The sequence below is a fragment of the Corvus moneduloides genome, chromosome 6 (genome assembly GCF_009650955.1).
Source record: "Corvus moneduloides isolate bCorMon1 chromosome 6, bCorMon1.pri, whole genome shotgun sequence".
NCBI classification, from domain to species: Eukaryota; Metazoa; Chordata; class Aves; order Passeriformes; family Corvidae; genus Corvus; species Corvus moneduloides.
The window spans coordinates 14,255,724-14,277,824 of record NC_045481.1 but is presented as its reverse complement, the minus strand read 5'-3'; the positions used below and the strand labels follow the sequence as shown (position 1 = coordinate 14,277,824).

At 39.9% G+C, this 22,101-nt stretch overlaps 1 protein-coding gene across 2 annotated transcripts in view; it reads left to right on the top strand.

Annotated features, from left to right (window-relative positions):
• Positions 1 to 18,552, top strand: part of C6H14orf132 (chromosome 6 C14orf132 homolog) — a 41,222-nt gene extending 22,670 nt beyond the window's left edge. For both annotated transcript variants that reach the window (XM_032110989.1, XM_032110988.1), the window contains exon 2: positions 10,561 to 18,552. In XM_032110989.1, the coding sequence (XP_031966880.1) occupies positions 10,561 to 10,785 (225 nt within the window). In that variant the 3' untranslated portion in view covers positions 10,786 to 18,552. The remainder of the gene's footprint in view (positions 1 to 10,560) is intronic.
• Positions 18,553 to 22,101: the final 3,549 nt, after the last annotated feature.

Here is a 22,101-nt window from a genome sequence, read left to right as displayed (position 1 = left end):
TGAACTTGCATCTTCCATCAGGCATGGGAGAGTACCAAATCACTTCTCTCTAAACTGTTCCAGTTCTCCAGGCCAGCAGTGATTCCATAATTCTTATTCCACTGAGTGAAATGAGAGGAAAATGCAAATACAATACATTTTGACTTTATTTTCTTTGTTCCCTGCTCAGCCTTCCATAACACAAGAATAACTGAACAAGCTTTTGCAGGAATCACTTTTGGGTAGGAAAACAACAATTTCCCAAGGGGAACAGTTACATATACATGGCTTTAATTATCCTGAGCAGCACCTAGCTTTCAAAGCACAAGTGTCAAATTACAAATAGAAGTATAATAAATTAAACATTGATTTGTACCCATCCTATGTATATGTCAGGCACTGAGGAGTGCTATTTTGCCTATACGTATATAGACACACTTATCTAGAGAGAAAGATTTGATGCATAATTTATTATATTTTTCTGTCAGGTGTTCTGAACTGTTTGAATAATCTTAAACATAAGCACACAAACACAGATGGCCTGGCTGTTCTGTGTTTGTTTGGCGTGATAAAGCTGTCATCAGCTGCTGTCTAGTTCAGCCACACTTAATCATCCCTTGATGGTCTTGTGGCATGAGCAAAACCTGGGTTGTGAGTATCTGGGTTTGTGAGAACATATGGAATATTTGGCTCTGATGCTGGCTGTTCTCACACTTTGATGAAGGCCCCACAAAGAGACAGTGAAATGTCCCGTATGGATGCTTCCCTTTTGCTTCAAAGCAAAGTGAGCCAGGCTTATTTTAAGCCATTTGTGAATTGTGTTCACATCACGCCTGCTGACCTTGCACCAAAGGGGAAGAGAAACACATGTTACTTCTCTTCCTTGGGCTCTGCTGTGGGAACAGTAAATCCTAGGGTTGAAATACTTGCTTGGTGGCATTGAGTTCTTAAGCACTCAAGATTTTCATGTGATTGAGCTTTTACTCTCTTCATGATATTCAGCAAATAGTTAATGTTGGATGGAACATTTCTTAGCCCAATGAATACTACTCTTCAAATACTAGAAATTAGGAAACCATCAACATTATTTCACCTTCCAATTTTTATTCTCTTGAGTATTGTGTGATTGGCTCACTCATGAGACAAAAATGCAAGTGAATAGGATTAATTTTTAAGCAAATTGTGCCTCTTTAGTTATAAACTGCTACTTACAGAATGAGTTGAGGGGAATGTGTAGTCTGTAGGTTGTTCAAGCCATATGTTGAGGCTGATATGCCTGATGGGATCACAATGGATGCCAGCCTTACACATGTTGGTATTCTATCAAACAAAGTGTATGCAGTAGGGACATTTGGCAGTCCTCCTTTCTTTCTGGAAGCAGCTCTCTATTTTACTTGATCTTTATGCTGGCTGCTACCCTTAACACCTCCACACATGAAGAGGACTAGCATTGTGTCAGATTTTTCTTCTTTTTTTGTCCATCTCAACTGGAATACCTTGTTTTTTTGCATCTTGGGCTTGTTGTGTGTCTTGAACTAGGTGCCAAGTATGCAAGCAAAAATGTTTACAAAAACAGCCTTAAATAAGACATGAGAGATATACCTCAAATATTCTCTCAGCATACCTCAGCCCTCCCCACTTCTTTGTTTCTGAAGATATAATCCAACATGAGAATGAAAGGGAAAGAAAAAAATAAGTAGGAAAAAAATGTTGGATAAAAATGCTGCATAGCCAAAATAACATTGCACACATCATTACCAGTTTTCTCTCTCTGCTGTTTTTTCAGAGAATCTGATAGAATATGTAAGCTTAAGGAAATGATCTTTATGGAATAAGTCGAATCTATTAAATTGTTTTAATTTCCATTCTGAGGCTTTTTATTGGATGCCTGCAAGTATTTTCCACAAGAGAATTAATCTCTGGAAGTCATCATAGAATAATATTTTTCCCAGTGTGTTTGCATTATTACAGTGACCTAACTCTTATCATCTTTGAAGATAGGTTCAAGGTGGCTATCTCAAAGGTGCTGAAAATGAGGCATTTATCACATCATTAGGTACAGCAGAGCTACAGTGGTAGGAATTACTTCTCTCAATAGATAAATATATCCCAGCTTGTCTTTGCAGTACAGCCATCACTGTGTAACATAAGATACAAGAGATCTATAATTTGAAAGGTTTGAAAACTTTTGAGTCTGCATAGAATTGTAAGTAATTTCTCTGATGAAATAGAGCTAAGCCTGTTAGTGTGGCTTAGTTAAATCTCAGCCAATTAATTTGTCATGGGCTGTGTAGCAGGGATTGGAGGAGCATGCAAGATTTTTTTATTGCTTCTGGGTTTTGGTTTGAGCAGGGGTCAGCATATGCAGCATAGAGGAATTTCTGTGCTGTTATTTTTCCTCTAGCGGAATAAGATGATATCCAAAATTTTGCATCCTCCTAGTTCTAGCTCCATAAACCTGTCCCTTAAAATTCTTTTAGTGTTTGTGAAAAGCATTCTGATTATGAAATACTGAAGGATACAGTGATTTACAAAACTCTTACTTTGCCCATGCCTGAAGACTAATGATTAAACAATTTTTCATCTGGAATTAGTTCTACTTTTGAAATTGTGTCATTGCTTCCCTTGTTGTGCATGGCTGCCAATTCCCATCTCTCCACACATCCCCCCACGCCCCCCTGGAGAACAGCCTAAGCATCTTGTTAGGCTAAGGGAGAGGGAGCAGAAGGAAAATCAAAAGAATATGAAGGTCAGTCTCTTTCTTTGCTACCTAGGTATGTTGGCCACATCACCAAACTGATAATGAGGCATCACCATTTTGTCAGAGGTGAACAGGGCTGCAAAGATTACGGTGGAGGAAGGGTCTGAGCAGCCCTTTTTCACTTTGAGAAGTGGGATTAGGCTTTGTTCAGTTATTTTCCAATACATTCATTCTTGAGTTCTGCTCTTTGGCTTTCCACTTACACCTCCTAATGTGGCTTTTCTGTTCATGGTGAGAATGCCTTTTCCTCAGCGGATACAGAGTGCCATTACAATCAGCTTGTGTTACTCTTATTTTCCTCTTTATCCTCTGACACATAGAAAGCCACTTACTCTCTGCCCAAGAACTGAAACTTCCACTGATACCCTGCAGCCATGTGCTTGCTTCCTGTCAGTGATACAGCCTTGTGTCCTTAGAGAAAAGCTGTCCCTTGAGATGTCAAAACGTTATGCCAAGGTACTATTCCTTTCCCCCCACCCCAAGATTATTTTTTTCTTTTGGTTTGTTGGTTGGTTGGTTGATTTGGGGGTTTTTTTGTAATAGAGGAACTTGACACCAGAAAGAAATTGCCAGCCTGCATCAAAACAGGAGGCAATTAAGTCCAGTTAAATCCAGTAGTCTGGCTTTGAAGTCACCAATTCCAAAAATTTTGGAAGCAGTAAGTGGGATAATCAGTACCTCTTTCTTTTCACATATTAGTGAAGAGTTTAAACTCACAGGCTTGCTGTTTGAAGCTCTTCCAGAATCACGTTCTGTATGAAACTGTTCCAGCTCTGCAGATTGCTCTTATCTTTAAAGGAATTCCTGTTCTCCCTGTGTTTCCCAGTATGACTACACATGGTCTGAAATGTCCTCTGTTTTGCCATTTTGGGAAATCGTAAACAGATTTTAATAGCTCCTACTGTTGATAACATTGATGGTTAGTTTTATAGCCTCCCACTGAGATTTTCAATTTTGATAAATGCTTGTCTTTCTGGGTCCCTCTATTTATATTTTCATTTTATATTCATGTTCTCCTGGAAGCATGAAAGTTGTAACTGTACATGGGGGCCAGACATCTTCTCTCCCAGTGTGGTGTCCAAAATAGGATGTTAACATCAGTTGGATTAGTTACAGAAGGTCAGCTAGTGCTGCTTTAATCGTTGTTCCATGGGCATTCAGACAGTTTAAAGCACAGTCTGCTGGATTGCCCTGCACGCTTTTGTTATATTCACCACTCCCTCCAATGTAAGGTATACAGATTCACAATATAAATTATGTGTGACTTAGAGTTGTGGCTTCTTCACAGAAATTTGAATTTCCGCTCAGTGCTGACATAACTTACTCTTTTCCTTGATGCGTCATTGCTGGCATTAGCTGGAAAGAGAGGAGAAATTTTTAGGACCATAGGTGAAATGAGAAACTTCTCTGTATCCTTTTGAGACTTATCAGCTACTGTAAGCTTTTTTTATTAAAAAGGCTTTTATTTGTTCTCAGACTTACACACTTGGAAGATGAAATCCAACAGCAGTTGGTTGAGAATAACAGTTTAAGAGCAGTGGGGTCTTTGAAGTAAGAAAAGCTATTTCAAGGAGGCACTAGGCAGATGTAAATTGCAGGAGTGGAATCACAGCATGTTTATTATCATTAGGGTATCTTGGATGCTACCTATGCAGAAATATGAGAATGAAACTTTCACTTACCTTCATGCCAGTTATCTACACTGTTTTTTGCAGCTGATTCAGCAGGGGAACTTTCCACAGAGAGGTGCTCCAGCCTGCACAGGACCTGTGCTCATAAAAGTGGTAGCTTCGGGCCAACAATCCAGCTGAGCCCAGTTCTTGTGGGAATACCTTAGTTAGGGGAAACTGGTTTCTACAGCCAAGAGCAAATTCAGAATTGAAGTGTTTGCTGCAGCATCTTAGATGGGTTGTTCCTTCCTGAATGTTTAGACACCTATTGATGAAGGTAACTCAGTGTATGTGGTTCAACAGCTAGGCTCGAACCTCTGGCATCTGAGACACTGCTGATACGGTACAACTTTGAACAGTGCTATCATCTAAAAGGACAAAGACATTGTATCTAGCCTGGCATGGATCAGGAAAGCAGTGGAGGAAGTAATGCACAGGTCCTAGGAATATAATGGATTGGAAGAAAAGCAGAGATTGTTAAAATGGAAAGTTTTAGACAAGATTAAAATAACAGGTGAAATCCTGATGTCTCCATGTTAGAGTGAAAATTTTCCATTGCCACTGGTAGGGTGAACATTTTGACAACTATATTTTGAAAATAAGCAGCTGTTTTTCTAAGCTTGTCAACCTAAGACTTATTTCAGGGTGAAGCAGGAATCTGAATTAATTAAAATGAGAATTTGAAGCTAACTGCATAAAACATTTACATGGATTCTTCCTCTTCAGAATTAGATGTATTTAATTAAATTAAAGAGGATTGCCTTAGGTGGTGGTTAATTTTGGGTGTGAGTTCAATGCATTCAAGCTAATCCACTTGCAGTGAACATAGAACAAGTGTCCTGATTGTCAGTGTGCACCCACTCTTTGCATTGTAAGCAGTAGGGTGATATTCTGGCAAACAGTGAACAGAACTTGGTTCTCCAGATATTACCTGTAAATTAATAGTAGCCAATAGACATCTTCATTTACAATGCATGCTTTAGATAAGGAGAATATATATATGCATGTTTTTGTGAGACACAAGAGAATTAGTGTGGGGAAAATACTGGTCATGTGGGGTATCTGTTTAGTAAAGAATATTTCTTTAAAAAGAGCTTAAGAATTAAGATGCTATGATGGATTTGTGAACCTATATATTGCAACTGCCTTTGGCAACTGTGTCAGATTATTTTGTGACTGCAGGTGAAATGTTTTCAGACACAAATACTGCAGTGATCACATGCTACCAGGGCAGAAGGAAATAATAATTTCACTTTATGTATTCAAATTATACCATCATGTAAAAATATGCTATTTAAAAATTTAACAAAAAAGAAACACTGGGAAGTTAGATATTTGGAAGTAAAAACATGGATTTTACAGAACAATGCCTGAGCTGTGGTGACATTTCACTTCTCAGCATCCCATTCTTAGAGTGATGCTTGGTGAGACCAGGGCAAAGATACAGCAGAGCTGCTAAAGCTGCTGCTGAGGTTTCTTTGTTTCTTACTAGAAGATTCAGCTATGCTTTCAAATATCTGTGCCAAACCTGGGTTCCCAATAAGGTAGCAGCTGCTGAGTGTCACAATTCTCTAGCTGACTATGAAAAAAATGTCAGACACCTGATTCTCAAAGAAATGGAGCAGTGTTATTGCTAAGGCATGGATTTTATGTGATGCTGCCTAAGAATGCTGTCATACTTACAGTATCAGTGACTGGTACCTGACACGCTGTTTTTCATTCCTACGAATCACTTTGGTTATAAAATAGGATTTTTCTGCTAACTAGAAAGTGTATCACAGAACTGTTCAAGAGCCTGCTCTCCTCGTGACCCCAAAGCATGCCAGTGGGAGGTATCCAGCACAGTGGGTGTTCTCATTACCACTTGACATTTTGCTGTTTGGTTTTCTGCCTATTGCTGTTTAATGGTTTCAATTCTTTCTTTGCCAGTCCCAGAAGCCATTTAGCAAGCGATGTACTATTAATGCTACTTAACAATGTCGACACAGTCACTAGGAAAGGAGTTTCATTTCCAAACTGTGCTACAGCATTACCCCTCGCCATCTGCTCCTGTCATGTCCCTCGCTGTCATATTTCCCAGTTAACCCTTTGCCCTGGCCTCCTCGCCCAGTGCTCTTGGGGAGAGTGGCAGCCTTGCCTGGACTATAAATACCCTCTGAGGCTAAAACAGACTGCAGGTCACTGTAATGGCAGTGACATAGGTGAAGGTTTTGGATGATGTAAATTGGCATATATTTGCTTTGTAAAGCCACAGGCAGAAAAAAAGAGCAGTCACAGAGAGCACTGCAGGTTTCTGTCATTAGCCTACTGTTAATTACAGGCACTTCACAACTCCCATTAGTGTCAGGTCTGGAGGTCTCACAGCCTTTAATGTAAAATCTCAAATAAGACTGCAGAGGGAAGATACTGTACCTTTTGGGAGAACGAAGACATCAAGACTGTGGTAGAGATTCATTTCACTGAATTTAATCTACCAAAAAGATAGATTGCCATTGATACTAATCATCCATGCTTCCCTCCCTCCCGTGGTGAGATGGCATATCTCCCAAGGATGATTTACATGACTCTAATCACTAGGCAGCCCTGACTATTAAGTGGCACCAAGAGCCCAGACTGAGAAGGATGCTCAGCTTCAGATGAGCTCAGATAGAGGCTGGACAAGTTCATGGTAGCAAAATTCTTTGCAAGTTATTAAATCCATAGCAATAGTATCTGGCTTAAGAACTTCCTAAGCTGAAAACAGTCAGAGGCTGTGAGTTATTAAGGGGTAGTATCAGACATGTTTCTCCTGTTGTGCTGTTACTCTCCTAAGCATCTATTTATGGCCACTGTTGGAGCTAACACACAAGGGAGATGGACTTTCTGTGGGACACCATATGGCCATTCCTCGTGCTCTTATGTGAGGCCGCTGTAGCAGTGAGAAGGGGGAATGCACATTTAGCAAAAGATGATTTCTGCAAATGGGAAATTGGCAGGAAGGTTTATTTCCAGATCTGTGGTGAAGTGCTACTGACCTACAAACAGAAAAACTGGGAGTCAGTCTTACAGAAAGAGCCTGTGCCAGGTGCTGAATGTCAGTGCTTTACATCAGGTCACCTTAAGCCTTTCAGAGATTCAGATTTCAGAGCTGTTTCACCATGTGTTCCCCTCAGATGGTGCAGACAGCTTGTTTGAGCCTTAGACAGTACAAGGAGATTTAGATTTGACATCATTTACAGTGTGCTGTGTAGCTGTGCTGCTACATGGACGCTCCCTGCCTTTGTGACAGCACCAGGGGATCTAACAGGGTGGAAGCTTGTCATTTCAAATAACTCATTGAGAGCACAGAATGTGTGGCCCAAACCCCAGGTATCAACCACCAGAACAGTGCTTATGACCTCCCACTATATTGGGCACATGCACATGTGTGTGTACCTCTGTACTTGGGATGATTGTTCAGTTGAAAGATTTTGCAGAATTGACTATCCTAAATGCTGAGAGCCTTAAATGGTTTGCTAAGGAGGCAAGCACCTCTGGTTGAGCATTTTTCTGGTAATGTATGGTAAATGTATTCCTGTCACTTGCTGCAGAGATCTTTAATTAGAGTCTCCGTAGCTGTTAAATGGCATCATCGCTGCATAAATACACTTCTGTTTGAAGTCAGACCTGCCTTTTATGGCAATCTCTACATAAAAAGAAATTTTGATTAAACTGAGAAATGTTTTCCTTATCAAATCCTAAGACATAAAAAAGGCTGGTGGAATTGGATTTAAAACATCAATCTGGGCTTTCAAAATGGAAGCTTTTGCTCTCTTTTAAACCACACTGTGTTGAAACTGCCAGCAAAAATCTTTGATGAAGGGAGAACGTATCGAACTTTAGTTTTGCAATTTCCTGCTTGGTTTCTTGTAAACTGCTTTTGTCTAATCATATTTGATATCAAAGATAATTTTATTTAATGTGGATTAGGTAGCATGACATATCCACTGTGGTCTTTCATCATTCTCTGTTTAATTTTGAATGTGACATGATATTTTCTAGTACAAATGAAATTTGTTCAGCAGTCAGCTTTGAAAAAGAGCCTGAATTTTATATCTCTGTAAAACGTTATGCATGGCAAGCAGAAAAAATTACTTCGTTCTCAGACTTCTTAAAGTCTTTGGTGTAGTCTGTAGATTACATCCAGTGTGGAGAGGAGAGATGGTTTATCCTCACATACTGTCCAGTTCAGCAGCCTCCATAGCACAGCTGCACACAGCTGGAATGGGTGTAGCTTGGTTCCAAAGGGAGAGGTTACTCAGAGAATCAAAACGTGATGCAGGAGATGAAGGACAGAGTGTTAAAAGAGATGATTTTTCAGCCCAGTTAGTATTTGACAGGGGAGCTTAGGGCTGAGGGTATTCTGTGATATGTATTCTGTGATATGGCTGAATGAAGGCAAGGCTTGTTCCTCTGTTATTCATAGGCCATGGTGGCTTTGGCAGTAGTGTTGAAGTTAGAGTAGAAGAGAGCCCTGTTGAGAAAGGTGAAAAATAGTACCAAAACCCCAAATGCACTTACTGACAGGGTGTAAAACAGGAGATTGTGTCTAAAGGTTGGAGGATGCCAGCAGCAGTGTGGAAACCACTGTGAGGAAGGAAAGGTTGGCTGGTGTTGCAGCAAGGGTATTTCTTAAGGACAACATTCCCAGACTTTTTTTCAGCTTTCCCTGAAGCCCTGGACTCCTACCAGATCTGAAAGGGGAATGTAGGTAGGATGCACTGATGTCTAGGTTTTACTCATTGCTTAAGATCAAACCAATCATCGATGCCTTGATTGAATTTTTTCATTCTGGACAAGCTGGCAGAGAGATTTAGACATATGACTCTGGGGGTTTTTTTAATCCAATAAATCCGTGGGTTTGGTCTATCAACCTACTACAATCCTCACAGAGTTTAGTTACAGAGTTCTGCAGAGACTTGGGGCTTTACCATACCCACACTGCTCATGCTCTTTTACAGGATATTAAGAAATGTGTGTCCTGAGCATTTATAGATTTGGGAAGTAGATGTTCTGCAGCTTTTTCTGAAACAATGTCATATACTTACGTGAGACTTGGAGCCTGCACTCAGTGAGTCAGGGGAGACTCTCCCAGCTCTGCATTCCCAAACATACAAGAGACAAGGACAGAAGCAAAAAGCTTTTGCATGAACCTTTTTTAGTAGTAAATGGTCTTTATACGGCAGTAGGTATCCTTCTCTTGCCTGAATGAGGAATCCATTCATTTGCAGAAGGATGATTTGACTACCAGTGTGTAGAGGTAAAATAGTTCTTGAACCATGAAGAATATGTGTTGTGATCTAGGATGAAGTTGGGAAGACAATTGGAACGTGTAAAAGGACAATGTTAAACAGTTTCTTCTTCCTTTATCTTTTCCATATTGTATTGAGTAACTGCTGTCTTACCCAGAACATTTCCCAATACCATTGAGAAATCCACTAAGAGCACCAAAGTGACTTTGTCCTTCCCAGTAGGAGAAGTCTGGTGTGGAAGAACTGTTAGAAATCAGCCACTGCTAGAAACTGTTAGAATTTACTGCATTGTGATGGAGCCTTTCAAAGTTTTGAAGTTTTCCACTGTATCCTGGATTGTTGCAGTGGTATGCTTTGCAAGTGAAGTTAGTGCACTGACTACACTTTACCTCTTTTACCATAAAAAACTTTCTACATGATCTCTACATGAAGTGTAGTTCTGAGTGATACATAAAAGGAGAACAAATTCTCTGCATCAGATCCTCACTGTGTGTGTGCAATGTCTTGCAGTGACATGATAGCTTTGCTGGTAGTCACAAAACAATCCTATTGCTATAAACTCACATTCTGGTATGTGAGTGCTTTGTGTATATGTGTATCTCTTCTAAATGCATATGATTACTTAGGCTGACTTGAAGCCTGCATGCTAGCTCTTCTGTATATTGCATGTATTATATATAGGTTTTCTGCAACAATACTGATTCTAACAGAAATGGGAGAAATTTTATAGCCTGTGGTATTCCTGACAGGTTAGCACCATGTACACGAAATCTCCGTAATTTTGCAAGTTACTTAATGGTTAGTCTTTAATAATGACTTTGGGACAATGCAAAAGCAGATAATAGCTTTCAGTCTGATTTTGCCATGTTTTTCTTCACAGCTTCCTGTTATGGGAGGAGCCTTTATGGACTCACCCAACGAGGACTTTAGTACAGAGTACTCCCTGTTTAACTCATCAGCCAACGTCCATGCAGCCTCTTCCATGCAGAATCCACCAGAAGAGACATCCCGTTCTTCAAATGATGCCATATTGTTATGGATTGCAATAATAGCAACAATTGGAAATATTGTGGTTGTGGGAGTGGTGTATGCCTTCACCTTCTAGGATGACTGTCACTACAAACACTGGAAGAAAGGAAAACTTCAACAGTATTTGTCATGTGTATGTATGTATGTATGTGTGTATATATACATGTATAGCTATATAAATACATATAGTAGAGACTTTGTTGATTAAGTGCTGCCACGGTCATTGGAATGAAATGCAAGTTAATCATGTTAAGTCTTGATGGCAGAAAGTTTGGATGCAAGTTGTGTGGAGGTGAGAGCTTTATTTGAGAGCAGAGCCAATACCAGTTTTGTATAGAAATGTAATAAAAGAGAGATCAACTTGGGTATAGTAAATACAGAGAGATATTTATATAGAAAGTGCTTATTTTCTACTGTAGATTTTTCTAGCAGCTCTTCTGCAGTGTGTCAGCTCTTTTGGTTTTTTTGTGCATTTTTTACTGTGGTATAATGTTGTATGGAATTGTTCCAGGTCATGTTTTTTGGACATCTTAATTTCCTAGATGGACCAAGTGGTTGGCATTGGCTTGGTTCTGATGAAGTCCAAGTTCATCATGTGTGAGTCTTCAGCATGGCCATAGACTCCTGGGCTGTGTTCAAAATCCTGAGTCTTAGAGCCATGACGGGCAGATGCAGGCTGTCTATTACTTGCCTTCCAGTAACAGTTACTGGAGCTGATAATCAATAAAGTGATGCTGAACCTGTCTGCTGTTTGGGAGGAGGCATAGCTATTGCTGCTCTGCAGACCCTCTGCATTTCAGAGGAGGAAATGATGAACAGAGCAGCAGCACAAGGTCCTATTTCTGTCTAGAGGTACTGGATTGCTGTGGTTTGTATATGTGTCCCTTCCAGGAAACAAAAGCCTAATACCACACTTTTCATCTCATTTGACTGCAATCCAAATTTCTTACAGCAGCTTTGTACTTTCATAAGGTTATTAATGTATTGAAAGAATGATGGGGAAATTGTGAAGCCTAATTAATAGTGAATATGTGTATGAGAAAGATAAAACGGAAAGAAAGGTTGGGCACTTCTGTGCTCATGAGGGGGTGAATTCAAGAGTCACATATGTCCTGGGATAGGAACTACACAAGAAAAGTAGTAACTGTCAGATGTGCAAGTACTTATATCTCAGTATTAATATATCTCTGGGTGGGAGTCCTGGAAGTGATTTTTTTATAGCTGGATTTAGGTAATGATTCTGATTATGCTTTGGATTTGTTCCACTGAGAGGCAACATTTTTACTGCATTTTTTTCATGGGCAGTTCATTTTCAAGAGCTGTATCTTTTCAACACAAGCTGTAGCCTTCTTTGCTTGAGAGATTATAAAATCTTGAGAAAAGAAAAAAAGAAATGGAAATCTTCCTCTTCCCCCTTAAAAATTAAACGTAAATACATAAAATGTATGCACTTTGAGAGCAGCAGACAAATTCTTCTTCTATGTCTGCATATACTGTCTAGGCTTTCTGTCTCATATAGCTACTACCCTACTTCCAGAAAGCCTTGTCTGCAGAGACTATTTTTGACACTTGCCTGCCACTGAGCTTGAGGCTGGGCTAAGAGCTGCTGAGTGTATAGAGAGGTTTGGATTTTCCTCTTTTCTCTTTAAACCCATTTTCCTGTAGGGCTGGTGGACAGTTACTTGAGTCAAAGCAGCATGCCCCAAATGAGTATTTATAACCACTCAGCAGTCACTGTGTGTACTTTTTCCCTCTCTATGAACTGTCCTTTAAAGCTAGGAAAGATGCAAACAGAGCTAGCAGTGGAGAGAAAAGAAATTCGGTTATTTTGAGACTGAGAAAAACAATTATGAGCTTCTGTGTTTGTTGTTATTTCCCCTTCTGGAGGAAAGATTTTGTGAAGATGGTTGAGGACAGACAAGACCTGTACTGGGAAAAAAGTTTGAGAAACCCAGTTCTGGAAGATCAGAGGGAAAGAAAGGTAATTCTGTCTAATAAAATAGCTGTAGTCTTAAGAATGATAGAAAAATTATGATTTTCATTTCCTAAAATAGTTATTAATTCCTTCATAGCCAGAGGACAATGAAAAGCAGGGGAGCTTGAATGGTGTACCCTGTCTGTTTTTGCTTATTCTTGCTAAGCAGAAAGGAAGCTGTTGGAAAGCTGCAGAGAAGTTTCCAAAGCAGATTTGAGCAGGAGAAGTTGTGAACATGCAGGACCATGAAAATATTGTTTAATGTAATATACTGTCTCCAACCATTTTCTGATATTCTGTTGCCTTTGTAATTGTATCAGTTGCTCGTGGGCTTCTCTTCATTGTTCCTGCAGGCTGTCTAGTTAGGCCAGATCCTGCAAGCGTTTTTGCATAAAGAGCAAAACGTTTCCACCATGACTAAAACCAGTTTGACACAATGGTACTTGCCCAGTGGGATTATTCTGCTGCCTAATGTATTTGCCAGTGGAGTTCTTCGCTTGTATTGCCTAGAATATTAATCTTAGTGCAATTAGCAATGTTTGCATCTCTCTCCCAGAGCACTGGACTAAACTCATTAACCTTGAAGAAAAGCATCAGAGTGGGAGCAGCAAAGAACCACTATTCTACTAATGAAACCAAGTGACACTTTTTGTGTTGCTTTTCCTAAAGAAAATGCCCTACTTTCGTGTGGAATTGATAGTAGTAGCAGGAGTGTTGGAAAACAATGAGTTCTACCTCCTGCCTCCAGATCATCATCATACATATTTTCATCGTTAGAGGCTGTGTTGTCAAGAAGGGCTGGACAAAACTTTAATTTAAGTAATTGGCTTGACAGGGTGACATGGCCAGCTGGCTGCAAGCAGCAAGTGCAGGCATTTCCTGCCTCACAGTTAAATTGCCCACTAACTGTACAGCTTCTCTGTCAGGAGAAAAAGTTAGTTTTAGGATGCAGGTACAAGGATACTGCTTGTGAGGGTCTGTGTGGAATATTGTCACGTGTATTGAAGATCCCTAAATTGCAGTGGCCAGAGCTGGTTCAAGTTCTGATCTACTTTGATAGTGACAATATGCACGCTATGTTTCTGGATGTTGTGTTCTGGCTTCATCCACTACAACCACGTCTCTCTTCTGGGAGGTTAGGGAAAGTTTAAATTAAACCATTGAAAAAGGGGACTAATCCATCATTAAGCTCAGAGAAGCCACAGAGGGGAATGGAGAAGTGGCTGATGTTTCACAGGTATGGTCCTGTGAAATATGTTGCCTCTTGAACTGTCAACACAGCTTGGCTTGGAGCACTGTAGCTTCTCCTTTCTTTGGAGCCAGGCAGCTGGATAATTGCTGTCACTCACTGAGGAGTGATGAGGAAGCCCAAACACATTCCCCAGAGCTGTTTTCTGAAGCCTTTCTGTAAAAGAAGAGGGTTCTGTGCTTTGCTGAGCACTTTGTGTATCAGCCTGAGAAAGGATTCCTCTTGTAGAACATCAGTGCTTCAATTAAAAATGTCTAGCACAGACAGCAGTTAGAAAATCCTGATTGGAATTCATTCTGTGGTAGGCAAAGCAAACCATTTTATACATGCTCTGCCTCTAGAGGTGTTTAACCTCCAGCTCTGTTTGCAACATCATCATACAAACACAAGAAGCAACTTTGCCCTGCAAAGTTATCAATGAGCCATGGGAAGCAGGAAGACAAACTGAGGTGCCCTAATGATTCTCTTTTAGCCAAGGCCTCTAGGGATCTATGGCAACATACCAAATAATCAAACTCCCTCTAAAGAATTCTTTTTTTCCAAAGCAGCCAGCAGCTCAACACAGCAGCTGTGCAGCCACTACAGCAGAGAGACTAAAGGCTGAACAATTATTCAGGTGGGTGCAACGGCACATTAGAAAGGAGAACTGAATGGGCAAGCCCACACAGCTATTCCTGTTGTATTTTTATCTGCAAGTAGGAGTCTGGGCTTGCCCGCAGCATTAATACCGTGCATTTCTGTGTCAACACACTTGCAAAACTGAAAAACTAATTTTGAAACTGATGCAATAGTAGCAGAGAGACTCATCTGCTACAAACAATGTATTTAGTCTTTTCAGTGGGCAAAGGAGATCATATATATCTCAGAAGTAATGAGATCCCCGCTCCAAAATCCTCACTTCCAATGCTGAGGGCAGTCAGCATCCCACCCAGTTGCTGAGCAGCCTGTAATAACCAACCCCAAATCAAGAGTGGATTGAAGCAGCCAGCCATTATAGTCTTACCCTGCAAACCCATTTGAAAATAAAGGAAAAAATACACCTTTGTGTCTGGGACCAAATGAAAACAGGAGTCTGTAGTCTGTGGGTTGTTATGTATTTTGTCTATTATTAAAAGCTTTCGTTTTGCTATTCCCAAGCAATTCCAGTTGTTAATATCCTCTTCACATTTCTCTACAGGCTGCTGAGAGTTATTAATTTCATGTAGCACTGTCCATTTATCCAGTGTAATTTGACTGAGTTTCCTGTGGCTAATCACAGAGTAGAATCTGGAAAATTGCTCTTTTTAAGGGTGATTTCCATTTGAGATAAACAGACTAAAGATCAGAATCCCAGATCAAAATGTGTCTGTGCTGTTGAAACATTCAGAGCTCTGGAGAATTGGATTTCATGTGGTTAATGCGCAGGAAGGAAAGGGCAGTGAGGTCCCCGGTGATAATGTCAGACATGAGGGTTCTGACAGGCAGAGCTGAGCAGTTCATTAATTGCTGCTGTGTCCCTCTGAGCCCTGCTGGCTTCCTGGACACACAGCCAGAGCTGGGTGTAAGTGACCTAAACCACCAGGTACAGCATGTCCCTCCTCACCTCAGGGAAACAAGCACATTGGTTCCATTCACAGAAGGGGCAGAGATCAATATTCTGTTAGCTATATTGTTACTGGCACATTGTTCAGTCACCATAAGGTCAAAATAGGGGTGACTTAATGTGTATTTAGCCCTTTACCCCTCATCTGAGAACATCCTAAAGCAGTCAAGGCATCCTGAGCCTTGAAGGCTCCTACTGCCCTTAATCTGACACTAACTTTTTGTGTTTTCTCATACAGCCCATCTTCACCTTTTACCTTGTCTTTCCAGCTCAAGACAAGGAAAATGAAGTTGCCACTATTCTCTGGAAACGTAGGGAGCTCCTAATAGCTATGGACCAGCCATGTCCCATTTTAGTTTGGGGTCCTTCAGGCACAAAGAAGGAGGAAATTGTCCAATTACCTACTTAAGCGATTCCAGGGGAATATTTGCCTTTGCAGAACAAAATGCATGACAATTTTATCTCATTGTGACCCTTCCCAGAGCATTTACACTGAAACAACATGACCAGATCTACTTTTGCTGGTTTGGAAATTACACCAACACAGCCAGGAACTGGAAACGAAACCCTGATAACACAAACGTGTCACAATCATCACAAGGACGTGTCTCTGAAGGCAGGTTTTCCTGAGTGACATAGGCAGACTTGAGCTGTTGGTAGCAAGGCAAGTGCCCTTTTGTGTGAGCACAAATAGTCTCCTCTTTGGGAAGTCTTGGGACCATTGTGCCACCCATTCTGTCTTTCCCAGGCTACTATTTTTGGTTATGGAAAATACTCAAAAAGCTTCCTGTGTTGGTAGAATGCATATAAGATTTACCTCTCAAAGCTCTACTTAGTCTTCCTGCAAAAGCAAAAACCTCCCTATTTTCTTAAGCATGGAATGCTAATGAGTCAAGTATCATCTGTACAGTAGCATTGTCTCATTTTAATCTTCAGGTTTTTTGCCAGTAGGTCTCAAAGGAGATCTTACTATTATCCAGACTTTAAAGATGCTGAGAACAGAAACAAGCTAGAGAATCACAGAATGTCTCCAAAGCCACTGCCCAATCCTTTATGTTGTATCATTCCTCATTCCCCCCCATATTACCCTGATATGAACTCACATCCATCTCTTTAAACTCACTGTTACCATCACATTGTCTCTATACCTTCATTTTATTCCTCCCCTTGTCTTGTCTGTATTCTTTTCATTCCCTGGTATCAGAGCATATGAGCATTTGGAAGCCAGCAGTGTTCTTCAGGCCTTGTTAGCCAGCTCCTTGATTGACCTCTGAGGGTAAGGTTAGTGATCAGTAAGGACATTGCACAGTGAGGGCAAAAAACAGTGACACAAGATCTCTTCTTGGGTGAAAATCTTAATCATTATCTGCCTTAGCAAACCACAAAGTGTTTCCCCTAAGCTGAAGAGCAAGACTTGGCCATGAAGCTTGATAACTGTGTTGTCAGTATCCATACAATGTGAAGTTACCTTTCAAATATTCGGGTTTTATAAATACACTGCATTGTTCTGCAGCCAGCATTTACTGAGCTTTTCCCAACCCAAAGTCCTTTTTTTTTTTAGCAGTCAGTGGTAATGCTCTTGGGGTAAGTGAGGGCAGTGGGAGTGGGCCCTAAGGAGAATAGAAAAGCTCCATGTGATTTACTGTGAGGTCAGGGCCATTAAAGAGCAGCCTATTCAATAAAGAAAACAGCCACAATGTGCTAAGCCGTTTCAAATCCAGGCACACCTGCAGTTCTCGGATGCACAGCCAAGCTGCAATAGCCAGATTGAGCATTTAGAAATCTCATTGTGACCAGAAGAAAGTGCATTCTTTTGCCAGAACTGAGGGAGCTATGCAGCCTTGTGTTCTGGGAGCTTCCTGAACTGCAGCCATTACGGTGATACCGCATTTCCTGAGGAGTTCACTCCCACTAATGAACAAATAAGATTGAACTGTTTCAGGTCTAGGCCTAAAACTACTCTCAGTTGCTGCCTTCATAAGGATGATCAAAGTTCCTGAGCCTGCACGCTGCTCTATCCAGAGGGACCTTTGCCTCCACCTGGAGTCAACTGCATTAATAACACTTCTATACTTCTGACATCTGCTCCACTGGATCAGTTTGCAGGACTAGCTGTGGGTTGCTGGGGCTTTATTTTAAATGTAAAGATGTCTGTAATTTCGTAAACAAAAGCAAGAAAGAAAGCAGAATGCTGTATTTTTTTAAATGAGAAGGTAATAAAACCAAGTCAAAATATTTTGATAGATATGTTGGAAGGATATATAATATAGCAAATAGTTGCACTATTTTTTCCTAGTATGAGTACCTAACCTGAGAAATATTTTTTCTCTAAGTCTTCTTCCAGTTCTGAAGTTGAGAAGTTTAGAAGGAGTGGAGTACAAAGTCTCAGTGAAATGTGAAGCCTATGTAAATAAATCTGGTAGTTGGCTTTGTGAGGTAGTCTGTTACATTTGTTTTTCAGTTATCTCAAATACTGCCTAATTATTTGGGAGTTTTTTCCCAAAGATAAGCTAAATAATGACTCTTCTGAAAGCATCTGTGCTTCGCACAAAGTCACAGTCATATGGAAATTACATCTTCAGTTCATGTAAAGCAGCTTTACAGGAGCCCTTTAGTATGCACTGTTACTTTTTCTTAATAATCCTGGGCAATTTAATTCTCTTGTGCTTTCTCTCTGCTACCCTGTTTTGTACACTATCAGGTTGGCAGGGATTCTGTGTATTGTTTTTGTAATACATGGGTTGGTTTCTAGAAAAACCTTTACTGTTGTAGTCGTTCTTGAATTGTGGAGTTCAATCTGTAAAGAGGAAGACAACTTTGAAATGCCCTCTGCTTTCTCCAATTTTACTGTAATTAGTAAGTTTTATTGAGAGATATGGCTTCTTTTAAGCTCCTGTTATGTTCTTTTCCAGTTATTGACTGCTTTCACTGTGTGTGTACTTAGTACTGGTTCATTCCTTTACTATGGTAAAAATGACAAGTTTTGTTAATATCAGATGGAAATTGTGGTTTTGGATAAAGTTCTTCAAATTGATAATGGTGTGTGATTTTTCATTTTGTTCTCAGTTTACTTGAGAGTAGTTAGAAGTGTGGAATTGCAGTTATTTAATTATTACCTCCAGTGATACTCTGACACGAGTAATTTCTTGCAATTTACAAATCTGCTTGGATTGGTAGCCTTGGGAAACCGTCTCTATTGAATATATGGCATGGAAAGAACACTGTGGCTATTTCTGCAGAAATGCATTTACCAGCTCTCAAAGTCCAAGAAGTGCCTCAACACACCTGGGAGCCAAATAAAATGTCTCATTTTCTTCAAACATGAGCTCAGAAGCCCTTGTACCACAAGCCCTTGTGTCACTGCTCTCTGCCAGTTCTCTCCTCAGCTGAGCTTGGCCATCCTGTCTCACAGAGCTGTGTGGTGTGGCCCCAAACTCCTGTCCAAAGGCTTCTGGGGAACTAAAGGAGGCATCAGACCTTGCTGTAGGATATCCAGCAAGCTTCATCAAGGCAGGAAGTGGCAATAGGAAGAAAGGAAAACATTTGGCTTTGCTAAGGCAATACAGCATATGGATTGTTATGGGCCTTACCTCATGATTCTCCTAAAGAGTCATTGAGGCAAGCTGAGTTCAGATCTGCTGAAAGAATGACAAAAGGACATGCTAAGGGACCTCCTAAGCACAATTTAAAATAAAAAAATTGACTTACCTGTGAATGCAGCGAACTCGGATCATGAAGATACATGAACCAATGCTGATAGCAAGTCTGACAAAAATTCCTTTAAAAAATAAAAAGGCATGTTTTATTCTAGTTCCAGTCTTTATCAATCTAGCAACATAGCATATTCCAGAATTTACCCATCAGATTGTAAGGCAGTGCAATATCTACACTACAGCAATATCTAATTGTAATTCATTTTTCCATTGAACATTTGGAATCATACAGATCTCATTTCTGCTCATTTCTAAATTCTGCACAATATTAGGAAATGAATATACTCTAGAAATGGAAGAGAATGTTCTGTTCAACGCTCATTTAAAAATTCAGCTATGTGTGCTCAGCATAATAAAGCCAATTGAAATTGTTGGTACTGTTTTTTGCGCAGCGTTATCAATATAAACAAGCTGTCTGCTAATGTAAATTGTTCTGTAGTGAGACTAACAAAGAACATCAGGTTTTTAGCCCAAGAGAGCATGTCCACTATAGCATTTCAACTGACAGATTTTGCTGTGTCTAATGCTACATTACAGTTTTCTTTGGGATAAAAATAATCAATTCAAATGTGACCAAGTGACTTCACAGCTTTGACTGCAGCATGTGCACATCTTGTATGGGTGTAGGTGAAGTTCTATAAACAACCTGCCATCCATTTCACTGCCTTCTGTCATAACAGAAACATTGGACTCACACAGCAGCTTGCCTTTTGCTATTGATTGCAAAGACCTTATTATGAGCTAAGCAAATCACCCACAATGTTTGTATTAAATTTTGTAAAGATGGACCTTATGATTCTGAATACATGAGATCAACTGACTCAAATTTCCTTTACATATTCGAACAATCCTTGCCCATTACAGGAAAGAAAAACACTCCTTTTATGAAGATTTTTTTGTCATTTCTGTTTTGAATTACAAAGGTTTTATGCCTACAGGTGTTAGTTGGGTACAGAAAAAAAGGTTTACTGCTCTCTGAATTTCCCAAGTGATTCCTTAAAGGATAGGTAAAGTGATTTATTATTCCCAGGGCCTTCAGCACAGCAAACAATTTTAAACAGAGAATTTTATTTTCTTAGCAGCTCAGCTCTTCTTCCAAGCACCTGGCGTTTTTAATTTCTTTTTTTTTTAATCTCTCTACTTTTTCATTTCTTACCTTGTGCTAATACCCAAAATCTTTCGATCTTTATCAATATCTGCTACTTGAAAATTCTTTGAGTACATATACCTCAAAGTCCTCTGCAATAACAGCTGATGGAAACAAATTACTTTAAAGTACTTTTTTCTTTCACTTTCTGGTAAATTAAATTACCCATTAATTCCTTTGAAAGCCTCATACCCTCATACTTCTGTGTTTTTAAAATAATTTTTGTGACCACACCAGCTGCTCTTACCAAATCCATTTCTATGCTCTGTGCAACCTTCTCTAATAATTTGTGCTTGCTATTTACTGACTTAATTTTGTTTCAGGTAGGTCCCCTCTTTTGAAATACATATTGACTAGATTCTCCTAAAGTCAAACTCAAACTTTGACCTTGTAAGAATTTTCCTTACCTTCCTGTTTCTTTTGTAGTTCAAGGATATGTAGGACTTAACTCTTAAAGTTGTTGTCTCAGTTGCCTCACTTCTGATTGTAGGATACTCTAGACGAAACCTTGATTTTTCCATCTTCCAATCACAATTTAGAATTTCTGTTCTTCAGGCAGTTTTGGGAAAAAATCCATTCTAAATTTGAAAAAACCAAATAAACATAAAATTCAATGATGTTTTGTCCTATTTCAGAGTAGTTTTATTTTAGCTTTGATTTTACCTATAAGATGTTGAGACCTCTGATATGACAAGAATCAGAGCGTTTTTAGTGCGGTACAATGGGACAGCTTAACTATAAATAGCTTTGGATGTTCATGTGCTAAAATTTTCAATATAATCTTGCCACTGAAGCAATTTTTAAATTTATCAGTATATGAACAGCATACTGTGTCCAATTATGCTATATTTTTTTTTTTTTAATCTATGTGCTTTAATGTGTGTTCAAGTGCCCAGTCAAGAATGTTTCCCCCAATGAGGCTGATTTCAGTTAGATGAGAACCATCCATACTTTATAGCTCAACAGCAGTCCCCTGCTTCGTTCAGTGCTTCTGTACTTCCTATGCATTAATTCTTGCTAAGTGGGGAAGAGATGTCTCAGAAACCTGATGCACCATGAACAAATTACTTAGGGATCTAAACAGTTCCTCTTCTAACTGACTGATTGTCTGAACAGAACAGGAAATTGTCATGGGTGCTAACAAAAACCACAGCAGGGCTGCTCTGATGAGGAATTGCTGTGCTTCCTGTGGGTTTGTGTGCAGCATGGGGCTGGGAATGAGGGCTCTGTGCCAGCTCCTGCCTGGGGGTGTGCAAGGGCTTGCCAGGGCAGACACTGGGCTGCCTCACACAGCCGACCTGGGGAGCTGGTTGCAGGTTACCCCATCTTCCCTGTTCAGATAAACCCTATGACTCACTCCAGGGAAGTGAAGATAATGTCTCTCAAACCACTTAGCTATTTCCCCTATCCTATAATACAAGCCACAGAAAATGCTATCACATCAGATAATCAGAACTAGAGTGCAGGACCATTCCACAACTGGAAATTAAAAATCCAAACATCGGGAGTTTTTTTCCTGCACTGCAGGTGTCAATTGCCTATTCCATGCACATCCCAGAGACAAAATTATAGCAAAATAGCAAGACTTAGTAAGGAAAATACAAACAAACAACCCAACCCAAAACACAAAGCAAAACAAAAGAAGTCCAAACAGGAAAAAAAACTAAACACAAAACCACAAAAAAATCCCAGGCAGCTTCTGAGCACAGAAAGGCAAATTTTGTCT